General features: G+C 33.2%; 1 protein-coding gene across 1 annotated transcript in view; it reads right to left on the reverse strand.

Moving 5' to 3' along the window:
• Positions 1 to 3,489: 3,489 nt before the first annotated feature.
• Teh4 (tipE homolog 4 phospholipid transfer protein) overlaps positions 3,490 to 13,046 on the reverse strand; it is an 81,072-nt gene continuing 71,515 nt past the window's right edge. Inside the window, exons 6-10 of the mRNA XM_089640577.1 lie at positions 9,312 to 9,440; positions 6,116 to 6,308; positions 5,026 to 5,160; positions 4,432 to 4,517; positions 3,490 to 3,929 (exon numbers count right to left, since the gene is read on the reverse strand). Of these exons, the coding sequence (XP_089496703.1) occupies positions 4,446 to 4,517; positions 5,026 to 5,160; positions 6,116 to 6,308; positions 9,312 to 9,440 (529 nt within the window). The 3' untranslated portion in view covers positions 3,490 to 3,929; positions 4,432 to 4,445. The remainder of the gene's footprint in view (positions 3,930 to 4,431; positions 4,518 to 5,025; positions 5,161 to 6,115; positions 6,309 to 9,311; positions 9,441 to 13,046) is intronic.

Below are 13,046 nucleotides of genomic sequence, written 5' to 3' on the forward strand. Positions count from 1 at the left end.
TTTCTGCATTTTATGTAAATACAAACATCAAAAGCTAAAATAAAATGGACCTTCCTTTAAACCGAGTATTTTTTTGTAAAGACGAAGAACTACAAGTTATTACATACACACATATTAAGACACATCGAATGGTATATTAGGATATTATACCTCTATGAGAGGCTTAATAATTATTAACGTAAATGTACATGTAAAAGTTTTTAGCCACACGAGCGATGGAGATTTCCGGGTGTTTGGTTTTCGATTTATTTAATAAATCTCAAAATATTAATAAACATATCTGCTTACTGCCACTTAAAGCCAACGAATCCATCTATCCCATATTTTAATGTTTTATATTTTAAAAAATTAGTTAAATTTATAATTCATTAAAATCACCTACCTAATTTGAAATCCATCGCTCGAGTGCTTGGAAGATTACAATTTAATAAGATGGAAATAAATAAATTAAAAGCTTTATAGTAGATATACAGTAAGAACGTTATAAAACATGAGTTTATCAACAGTATATTGTTGCGTTTAAGTATGAAAGCTAATTTTTACAAATTTTATAGTTTTACTTGAATTTCAGCATTATTTTTCAAAAACTCAAAAAAGGTACAAAGAAGAAAAAGCAAGTGAATATTTCAAAGATCTGTGGGATATACACGAAACAGGGTTGCGAAATTGAAGAGTAGCCGCGTTAATTTAGAAATTCCGGATAAAAAAGTGTTTGTTTCATGACGCCAGAGTTCACTGTTTGTTCCTTGCTTCAGAAAACGATTTTTTTTACTTCATAGTTAAGAAGGGATCTCTGGGTTTAAAAACTAATTAAAAATGTATATATGTACTTGATGGCAGCGGCTGCTCGTGACTTTTGGGTTACTAGAGTGCTAATATTTCAAAAAATGGCGTTATTGATGTTGTTGTAGCTGAAAACGACTTTTCATTTTTTTTGAAAAATTATTTTTTTGTATGAAGATTTTCAGGAAATTCGTGCGGCTAAACTGTAATTTCCTGAAAATCTTTATACAAAAAATCAATTTTTATAAAAAAAAATAAAAAAACCGTTTTCAGCTACAGCAACATCAGAACTGCCATTTTTAATAATATTAGCACTCTAGTACAGTGGTCTCCAACCTTTTTGTCGCCGCGGACCGGTCACCGTCTGAAAAATTTACCGCGGCCCGCTGAGGGTGGTTGAGTTAAATGTTAATATTCTAGAACATTTTAAATATTTTTTTATTGAATTGTGTTCAACGGTATTGTGTGGGCGGTTACTTAGCCTAAATATGTTTTCAACAGAATAAGTTTTTTTTCGCGGCCCGTTACCATTTGCTACACGGACCGGGGGTTGGGGACCACTGCTCTAGTAAACCAATAAGTCACGTGCCGCCACTGCTTGGTGGTTATCCCACTTCTAAAAAATATATTTGGTTTAGTTTTATTTCTTATGTGAAACGAATTTTTATTTTTACTGGTTGTATATGATACCTATTTGCTTTTGGGCTTGGAGGTTTTTAAACGATTTTAAACTTTTCAACTTTGAAATATAGGAGGTAATATGGAAAATTCTGTTTAAAAGTAACTACACATTATATATTTTTTTTAAATATTTCATAAATGCGTATTTACTTAATATACAATTAGATATTAAGTCTACTTTTACAAATGTTTTCACAAATATCACATACATTTTAAGCCTTTAATAAATAATTTATTTATAATATTTTGGTCAATAGCATTAGGCCTTTGTGTAAAATAAGTCTGTAGTTTAGCCAAACAACTTGCTTCCTTCTTTTGAGAAAACAGCCCATTAGTTACTACAAAAATATAAATATTGTTTTCAGTTTCGTTGGAGCTGTATTATTCATACATTAAATCTCACACACAGAGAATATTTTATATCAATAGCAATATCGATTGGCAAAGCATATTATTAAAACATTAACGGCTTAGGTATTAAAAAACAGTACCATTTTCTTACATTCACTTTAAAACTAAGCAATACATTTGTGAAGTAGCACGACATTGCAACCCTGGCTAAAGATATAATAAAATTAAATTAATTGATAAGTATTTTGTTTCAACCACTAAATTTATTTAACTGTGCCTCAGTTTCTGAAGATTTTGCTCTCTGTCCCCCACACTCTTATGGGTGGTAAGTAAAATCACAGTAAGTCCCATTGGAGTCATTTTCCAGAGGAAAGTGTCGAGTTCTGTTTAACCTTTTAACATATTTTTAATTGACCTAATGTACTGATTTTTAGCCAAAACGCTTAAAGACACCTATTATTTGTTATCATTAATAAATAAATTTTATAAAAAAGTAATATCTGATGAAAAAAAGCGCTTTTCTATTTTTACTCACTGGTGAATGTTTTTGAAGCGCCTATGCTAAGTAAAAAGGCAGTATAATGTTTTACTACGTTTATACTTACCGAGATTGAATATTTGTCAAGTGATTATGGTAAGTACAAAAGTACAGTTTTTAATATTTTACTGTGTTTTTACTTGTAAAAAATCAGGACATATCATTTCTCACCCCAACACTCACGTACATACTACTACTTAGGATACATTTTCTGAATGTTTTGTTACTTTAACTTTTATCTCGACAAAGAGTTGTATATAAACGGGTTGAAAGTAAAAATAAATTTAGGGGTAAAAACCTCACAATTTAATCTAGTTATGGCAAACCACAATTTTAACAAAAATTTTAAGTAATATAATTTACTTTTACATAATACCTCACTTCAACATTCATTGCGTATTATTTTAAATATAAAGTTTTAAATGCATCTTAAATAGTTTTTGTGTAACATCAATAAAGGAATAAAAATGTACATAAATATATAATACATTTTTTTTAAATGTAGTTCCTAAATCTTAAAATTATTTTTAGCAAATGTCATAATTTTATTAAAATTAATACACAGAAGGCACAACGAACATTTAGTATAAAATTTACGTCCAATGAACAGCGTTAGGACTTAAGTTAATTAGGTCAATTAAATTTTTTTATTAAAAGTTTGTTTTTGATGAGTATTAAAGAGTTTTTATGTCTAAACTATATTATAATAACACCTATCTTCCATGAAATAAATATACCGAAATAAATATATCATAATAAAACCTATCTTCCATGAAATATATATACTATAATAACACCTATCTTCCATGAAATAAATATATCATAATAAAACCAATCTTCCATGAAATATATATATACTATAATAACACCTATCTTCCATGAAATAAATATATCATAATAAAACCTATCTTTCATGAAATATTTATATTTTCAAACAATAGATGTTGAAAAGTGTGACAATGGGAATACAAAATATATATTATAATAACACGTGTCTTCCATGAAATATTTATATAAATATCATAATAAAACCTGTCTTCCATGAAATGCATATAAATTATAATAACATCTGTCTTCCATGAAATATTTATATTATGAAACGATACATGTTGAAAAGTGTGGGAATGGGAATAAAAGATATATATTATAATAACACCTATCATCCATGCAATATATATTATAATAATAACTATCTTCCATGAATTTTTTAAATATATTATAATAACACCTATCCTTCATGAAATATATATTTTATAATAACACCTATCTTCGATGAAATATATATTTTATAATAACACCTACCTTCCATGAAATATTTATGTTTTGAAACGATAGGTACTTGTTGAAAAGTGTGGCTATGGGAATATAATAATATATAAATTCCTGTAAAAATTTAACTTTTTTCAATATTTTTTTTCTTTACTAAGCCATCAGTTCAATTTTGTATTTTTTTTTCTTAAAAACAAAATTGGTTGAAATATTTTAACAATCATCTGCTGTTATTGAATCAAAATAGAACCTGAATTAAGTTTATGCTGCGGCTTCGTGTTCCGTTGTCGGTTCTTCTGTGGGAAGCCTGAAAGGAAAATATTACAAAATTAGTTCGAAAATTAATTGTAATTACCAAATTCATTGAGATTTTTTGATGACGACGTCTTTGTTATCCACTCGAGCGATTTTTGGCACATTATGCCAAGTTTGCAAAAACGTTTTGAGCGGTCGCTCGCCATAATGTGCCAAATTAATAAAACCTAAACATATGGGATAGACGGTGAAATCTAGGTGGATTCCTTGGTTTTAAACCGCAGTAACCAGTTTCAAATGTTTCCGAATTAATATTTTGAGAAATGGAATTAATTAAATAATATTCATAATATATACCAATCGCTCCAGTGCATTTACAGTATATCAGTTGCGAATGAACCTAAATAACACGAGTTCTTTTTTCCCTATGGGCATGGGGATGTTTGTGAATTAAAAGGAAGTGTGTATAGTTGAGAAAGTATCGAATATTCCAAAATACGATACTTATCCCAAATCGATAACACGAATACAATATTAAGTGTAAAGGATATAACCTTCCATAGTGGTGCTAAGTGGGCGTAGGTTGTTGCACCTTCTGGCGGCAGCAGGACAAACATCGCAGCTTTGCATCGTCCCCAACCTGAAATCATAAATCACTTTGTAATCTCATATCGAACGTCATATGTCACGAACAAGCTTAAAATTACCAAGTGTTATAAAAAATATTCTTAAACGTCTATGGGCCGGAATATCAGTAAATTTTAGTAATGGTATCACTAGGCTTATCTTGACAGGACTCCAGACTACCAGAGATCAACTTGACGGACGTAAATGTCTCACAAGCCGGACTTAAAAGCAACTGATATACCGACCATAGTGAGTACCTGCCCTATGTAGGTGGTACAGTAGCATTTTTGGAAGATTGCATTTTTTTTAATTTGTGCAATTTCAATAAATGAATTTTGATATCTTTTGTGTTTATCCTTTCATCTATTTGATTTTTAGGGTGTTGGGCCGTATTTCGTTTTCTACACGCTGTTTTTCCTTAGATGATATTAACCTCCTGAAGTATCGCGGCATGAACATGATATTGTGTGCATTTTCTATTTCAGTCTTTATTGTCGCTTATTGAATGTGTTTAATCTGACCTTGACGGATCTGTTGATGATGCACAGCGTGGTGAGGGAAATAACGAAGAGTATGGATGGAACCAGTACCGCCACCATTAGCTCGCGCCACGTCTGCGTCAAGTCGAACCTGGCGAGCACCAGGAACGGGTCGTTCTGTAACACGATAAGTGCACTAACCATTAGATATATTCAATGTCAATCAATCTTTTCAAATTAGTGAAAAAAACATAGAGGAATGAAGGCTGGCGCATGGCGGAGGTAGTTGAATTTCCCAAAAATCACCATAGATTTAGATGAACTTGGCTCCCATGTAACCAGAATATTCACTTGTGTCAACATTATTTTTGGAAGCTAAACAAAATTTACATAAACATTTTTTAACCAGGGTAATTTAATCGTTTTCCGAGTTTCTCATTTCCGTGTTTAAAGAGAGTTATAACAGCCTACAACACCTAATAAAACTTCTTAAAAAAACACATTATTATGGTAATATTTCCCATAAAACCTTTTAATAATTATACTCTACACCCGAAATAATGTAAAATAAACTGCCAGTGTAAATATTTAAATGCCTGAAAGATGAATAATTTAAAAGCACTCCTAACAGCTTTCAAGTATTTCGAGGTTGACTGACTGCGTACAGGGTGACTGTAGCAGGACGGGTGCAAGATAATGGGTCTTTCAGACGTGTTAAATGGTCAGATTACCAGAGAAATGATTGGAGAGAAGTGTAGGCGAAACCCTCACTAATAACATGAACAAAGATAACTCACCGCTCACCAGTCGCTTCTTTGGCTTCTAGGATCGATCCCTCCAGCGGCAGCACTAAATTTACAGCGTTGTCTCTTAGCGGATTATAAATATTCGATAATGATGCGTTAATGAATGCGAAGTCCTCCATCCTCAATAGAGGTTTGGTTAAACTCTGATATATTGCAGACAGACTTACACAAAGAATGGGAATATCTAGAAACTGAAGATGAAAGGCTAGGGACAGGATACAGCGTAGATCACCTGCAGAAGTCCATAGGCCCATAAATGTATCGCCGAGAAGAAGATGATCTTCTGACTTCCCTGTGAAGTGAACATGGAGAATTGAAGGTTCTACCTTGTTGTAGAAGCAAGGGTAGCGGCTCCTGGCCGTGTGCTCCCTCCCGTCTTGCCCGTAGTCCAGCAAGAACTGCTTGCACTCTCCCTTGAGGGTGTTGACACAGCCCGCTAGGTTGATGTACAGCCTGCTGGGTGTGGGGAAGATCTGCAGGGAGATTCCGTGGGGTAGAAGAGATGAACCTCCGTGAGGTCTGCAAATATTCCATTCACATCAAAGTGATTATACTTATCAGAAACAGTGGTAGGATATATCTACCATACCTACCATACATAACTAATTAGGTAGGTATTTTATGAATTCCTTACACAGTCAGTTCCAATTTTAAAGATTTTGTGATTTTCCGTAACGTCCTTCGTATTATTTTTTATCGGAGAGTTGATAATTAAAGGTTTTTAAAATCTTATTTAAACGTAATATCCGATATTATCTTGGCAGCTACCGCTTTATGTCTGGGTAGAGGCAAACTCGTCGGCGACGCCAGTCTCCCGCGACTGCGAGGTTGTTCCCGCTTTCGGCATCGAGACTCTAAACATTTGTGACAATGCGTGTATTTAAATCAATGCTTAGAACAGAACAGTCAACAAAGAATGACAGGATGTAAAAATGACAGCTAGATCCACTGATTGGTTGTGAGTGAGGTTATGAAAGCAGTCTAGTTTTTACATTTCAACTCGTGATTTCAGTAGACACGTGTACGGACTGTGTGCAACAAGTTCTTTACGACGCGACGTGAGTAGAATACAACATGAGTATCGGATACTAGTGTATTCCTGTAGAAAAGGGGCGTTAATTAGTCACTTTTACCACGAAATTCATTGAGACACTATTTTGTATCATAATTATTTTTTTAATGATAAACTAATGTTTATAAGACAAGGTTTTATGCATAGCACAAAGGATAACAAATTATTATAAGCAATATAATAATTTGTCTAATAAACATTACTTTATCATTAAAAAAATAATAATATTTGATAAGTCAAAATATTTCACCAACAAATGTAGATATAATATGTCTTGATGCCATCTAGTGGGAAATTTAGCACTAACAAAGTCTTTCCTACAAAATAAAGTTGGTTTTTTACAGGTGAAAAAAAATATAATAAGCAGTAATTGTTGATTGAAGTACTAGTAGGTACATATTGAATTATTTGGCGGGTTGGAAATAAGCCGAAGTGGCTCAGTAGTCCAGAGCATCTGACCGGACATCAGAAGGTGCGGGTTCAATTCCCGTCGATGGAATTTATTTTTACTCGGGAGATATTTTCAATTTGTATTGATATTTCAGGCGACTAATTATTGCTTATAATAATTTGTTTTATCATAATCTTTGGATTTAACTTCACTCTATTATCCTATCCGTCTCCATTTAATAATTTTTTTTAAAGCTGTGTGGCGTCCAGATTTGGACATAAGCCTCCCTGAAATAATGTCTTCAGTTTTGCCAATAATTGCTGCTGAACCCTAAACGGACCCTTCTTCTGAGTTCTTTTCTTCATCCCTTCCATCCATGGTTGGTATCCTATGTTATTGTAATTCTAACTATCATTAGTTTTGCTACTTGTCCACAACAGTCACACACCAATACTCATAAGTTAAAGCTCGGTATATCTGTTATGCAATTATCATTTGAACTGATGTCATTAGGCGATGACGTCGTTCGGCTTCTAAATTTGATCGGCCCCAGCTCGAATTACCGAGCTCGGTCAATCAATCCAATTAATGGCGCTATTGATCGATGATATTTATGGATATTGATTGTTAAAGGTTGATTGATTGGCTGTTAATAACTCAATTTTGTCTATTTTATCTCCAAAATGGATGTCGGGAAAAGCTATTCGAAATGTTGGCACATTTTTTTGGAAGAGGGGTGATTTTTGCTTAAATATTTTGGAAAGGGATGTATTTTACGACCTCCGTGGCAGAGCGGCACGATTCTTGGCTCTGGGTACAGATAGTTTCTAAAAGAAATTAATAATTTGGTAGGCAGTTATGAATGTCCCCGCCCCGGGGAACTATTTACTGTACAACCTCTGCCATAGGTCACCCCAGGGTGCCCGTGTTAATGGGGGTGAAGTTTGTTCATGTCTTGGTAGCAGATGTGCCTGCCCACCAGCTGCATGGCGAGCCGGATCGGGAGAGGCCGGTTGAGGGAGTCCCTTTGACATCTCTAGCTGAACTCTCTCAACCCATCGCCTTGCACTGGAACGGTAGGGAAGGATTCATACGTCCGTCACTCCTGAACACACTGATCCCCTGGATTCCTACTCTCATTCCTACTTTCTCTTTTTCCTTTCCTTTCCTATCATTTTCCTCGGGGCCTCCTTTGTGAATTTTTTGTAAAATAAGTGATTTTTGGATGTTGAGCGGCAGAGATGAAATCCATTAGAACAAGATCAGGAGAATATCGGATGTGGAATAATTTCCCAACTCATCTCTTGTATAACCTATTTTGTAATGTTAGCAGTAAACGAACAGAAATTATCATACTGAATACTATATTGATGTCGATTTCAAAGGTCAACAAACACCGTTTCAAAACCTCAAAACGTTACGCTGGAATGTATCATTCATCAACCATTGAATAAAGAAGAACACCAGAATTTAATGGCTAGTGGGCGTATTTTGTGTTCCAAAAGTCTGACCATTCTTTACTTAACTTTTATATGCAGAACTGTGTTCCGCTATCATTATGGCATTCAAATAAGATGGCGATATACGATAAATAATAATAATATTTGGACAATTTGTATAGCGCCGCTTTTGTGAGATATCACCTCAGGGGCGCTTTAAAGTCAGGCAAGTGAGAGACAGAGAGACATTTAAGAGAAAAGTCATAAACAAAGAACTTCTAATCACCATAAATAATTAAATAAAAATTGTCCTGTGTAATTGTACCTCTACTTTTGCGATTAATGCGCGTGTTCTTATAACAAAATAGCCATTTCAAATTTTTAATACAATCCTGACCGAGTGCGAAGAAATAAAAATTAAACGAAAAAATAAGAAAATTATCGTAACATATTTGCTATTTTTTCATTGTTTCGCGGTATGAACATGGAATACAGTGTATTCGCATATATTTTTAATTCTCTGCTATTATTAATCTTTAGTGGCATTAGATTTGTTATATCCATTTGTAAATCAGCCAAGTGGTGAAGTGTAAGGCTAGTCTATTACAACCATTACCTACCGTTGGTTATTCCTCAGTGGTTCTCCTTCCATGGCCTTCTCCCAGAGCACTCTTAGCTGGGTAAAGTTCATGGCGGGCTGCGGCAGTTCAGCCGGTGGGATCACTGTTCCATTGATGCAATCTGTTCCCCTGAAAAAAAAAACAATTATTTAATATTTCCACCACCGGAAAGTTTGGTTTACTGCAACAGCCACAGGCAGCTTAATCATGCTTCGGTTCCAGAAAGGGTCAAATCAAACCAATCATATGATCCCTTCCAGAACCAAGCACTTCGATAGATCTAAGCTAGATATTTTATCTGTATCAAAAATTCATGGATCCTTCACGGATTTTTAAAACAAAATTGAAAACAATTAACAACAACAAGCTTTAAAAGCATCAAATCCATAGGTAAAAAAAATTAAGTTCGCACACCATATTTTTGAAGTGAAACTTCTTTAGGCGCGTAATTCGGGGACGGAGTAAAACCGAGTCAGGATCGACACGAAAATGCGGGTACCCCCACCACCGCTCACCGTTCACTGTCCCTCTCTCACCATATGCGCTTGTTGAGGTGGGGGAGCCGCTCACGAACGTTCTCTCCCGACACGGGACAACAATCGATGCAGTTTTTGCACGATTCATTAAGGATTTAAGTGCTCATGTATATATCTCGCACTTTAGTTACCATAACCCAATTATCACGACATTAGGAAATGATATTCATGAAATTGACAATGAAAATGGCACATGATTGGTAAATTGTCATTGTAATTTCTTTGTAATTTTTAATTGTAATATTGTTATTTATGTAATATTGTATACTTGTGAATAAATTGAAAATTTTTGGAACTATACATTAATCGAACGTCATTCATCTATAAGAAAATATTAGAAAAAGCAAATCCATGCTTCGTCGTTGAATTATTTAACCTCTAATTTTCAAACTAACCTAAGAGAGAAAATAGAGATGATGAAATGAAAATAGAGAGAGAGGAATACTAGAAGTTTCACTTCTGTCTTGCGTAGGCTTGACACACCCACTTTTTTTATTTATTTATTAACACGCTTCATGCGGGTGAAAACAAGGGTTCCATTCAAAGCCTACTTTTGTAATACGACTCCATAAAGTCAGTGTTTTGGGCAACTTACTGATGTTTTATTTGTAAAATAAGTAGGTTTTTTTATCACAATACATATATTTTTTGGGGTGACCGGATCATCAAAATGATAATTCATCACATTTTCAAAAAGTCATGGAAAGTGATAAAACAAAAACTTTTTAACTGGGTTAAGTAGATTAGGTTACGTTAAAAAAAAAAATTTCATCGTTTTTAATGACTTTATATCACTTTTTAAATGTGTGTTGAATAACCACTGTGTTGAGTTATCATGGAACCATTTTTTGGTGACCGAATAAATCATCAAAACGATAATTCATCACATCTTTAAAAAGTTATAAAAAGTCATGAAAAGTGATGAAACAAAAACTTTATTAACTGGGTTAAGTAGGTTAGGTTAGGTTAGGTTTAATTTTTTTTCATCGTTTCTAATGACTTTATATCACTTTTTGAAGGTGTGTTGAATTGTCACTGTGTTAAGTTATCATGGAAACATATTTTTTCGTTTTCGCATGAGAACAAAAAAAGAAAAAACAAAAAGTTTCGCATCTTCGTGCGATAGGCTTTATTATCCGTTCTACGAGTTTAAATATAGTTTACTTTTAACAAAATATTCTTCCACATAAAAGACAAGAATTTGCAGAGGGGGAAGACTTGGGTCACATTTTTAAATACATATACATATTGTTGGGACATTCATAAAGAGATATATGTAAAATAATTGTATGAAATTATCAGACAACAATGCCTTTTCCGCCATTTAAGTAGGACCGTCGTAAAAGTTATTCCTACCTGATCGTATGTTTGCGGATATGAAAGAGACTGCGTGCCTGAGTGAGACAGATGAAAGGGAGTATAGATAGTACGTAAGTTATCCATTGTCACTCTCTTGTGTCAGATTAGGAGCAACAACATTTCGTTATACACCTCATAAAACTAAAGAACGTAAAAGTACTTACTTATCTTATTTATCACAAATAATAAATCTGACTACACTACCCTTATTTTTTTTCAGTACTTAAATGTGAAAAATTATATACATGGATGTTTTAATACAAATAAATAACCAAAATTATAATATTAACAAACATAGTAACCGATAAACAAGAATGGGTTATAGGTATAATACAAATATATCCATAAACAATTTATTATTGTTACCTGTACTCTGGTTTACAATTCATCTTTACTGATGACACATTGAATTGCTAGGTACAATACTTATACTTCATTCATAAATACATACAATACTTATTACTTCATCACAATAACAGCATGATATGATTAATATGATTAAAGTTTACGATTCTCGCCAGAAGTGTGTTAATACAGTATGATTGCTGTTCATGTTCACATGTAAAAAAATAATAGTATCACATACGTATTGCATTTTTACGATGGTGAACTTGCTGTTATTAAGTAAAAAAAAAAGTAACTTTTAGGTCCGATTACCATGAGTTTTGTTAAAGACAAAACATTTTTCCATATTTTAGTATTAAAATGCGTCGATTACTGCTTTTTAAATAATGGAAACAGCTTGGAATAAATGACTAGACCATTCCCCGTACATAATTAAGTAATTTTTCAATTTTTGGCCGTATACTGCATTTTACTAACGAGGGAAGTATATTTTATATAATACTATTAGTGTACTGTAGTTTATTAAGCGCAATAATATCATAGCAGCAAAATATGGAAAATTCGTTCTTACACCGGCAAAGAATTAAAAAAACCTATTCGAATAAGATGCCCGTTCACCTGCAATTAGAGTATTATGAACTGTTATCCAACGAGTGTAGATCACAACAGAGTTGTCTGGTATTATTTCTTCTATCGGTTCAATTTTTATAACTATAAATGGCGTGATATATAGTAAGTTTAGATAGAATGGTACATTGATAAAAACAATATTTGATGGTTTATTTATTTTTCGGAATAACTTTATTGAGTAAAACCTCAAATTGTAATATTTAAATATTGAAGACAATATTTGTGATTTCTAAACGAAAATCTGTAACAGAAAAATCATACATAAAGATAGTTGCCAATAAAAAAAATGTGCGGTGAAAAAATGAAGACAATGTTAGTAGTTCTTATTCGAAGTATGATACAGTTAAAAGTGACCGAGGGGAATAGGGTCCCATTAGCTCAGTTGGTAGAGCACTGTCACGGAAAGACAAGGGTCCTGGGTTCGTGTCCCAGATGTGACCGTTTCCTTTTCTGATTTTTCTGTTTCAGATTTTCGTTTAGAAATCACTAATATTGTCTTCAATATTTAAATATTTGATGGTATTAAGATTCAGATCATAAGCATCTATGTAAATGGTAGACGGGAAAAAATAGTATGATGGCAGCCGGTTTTTACCTGCCAGTAAATCTTTATCTTTTACTTCTCGAACAGCTGATGTAATTTTTATAAATTAGAGAAAGATACACAAAGAACGATGGTAATCATGAGATAATTTTATAATAAGTAAGCCTGATTTTTTACGAGATAACAACCAAGTAGTAATAACCAAAGAAACAATGGACAAATAATGATGACATGTTGTGGTTTATGTGCTGGATAATCTGTAATAAACAAAGGGTATTAAATCTTATAGAGGGTGTTGACTGTTGACCTCTTGGTGAATAA

This window comes from Hesperophylax consimilis, chromosome 15 (genome assembly GCF_061612785.1).
Source record: "Hesperophylax consimilis isolate HC1 chromosome 15, BYU_Hcon_1.0, whole genome shotgun sequence".
Lineage (NCBI taxonomy): Eukaryota > Metazoa > Arthropoda > Insecta > Trichoptera > Limnephilidae > Hesperophylax > Hesperophylax consimilis.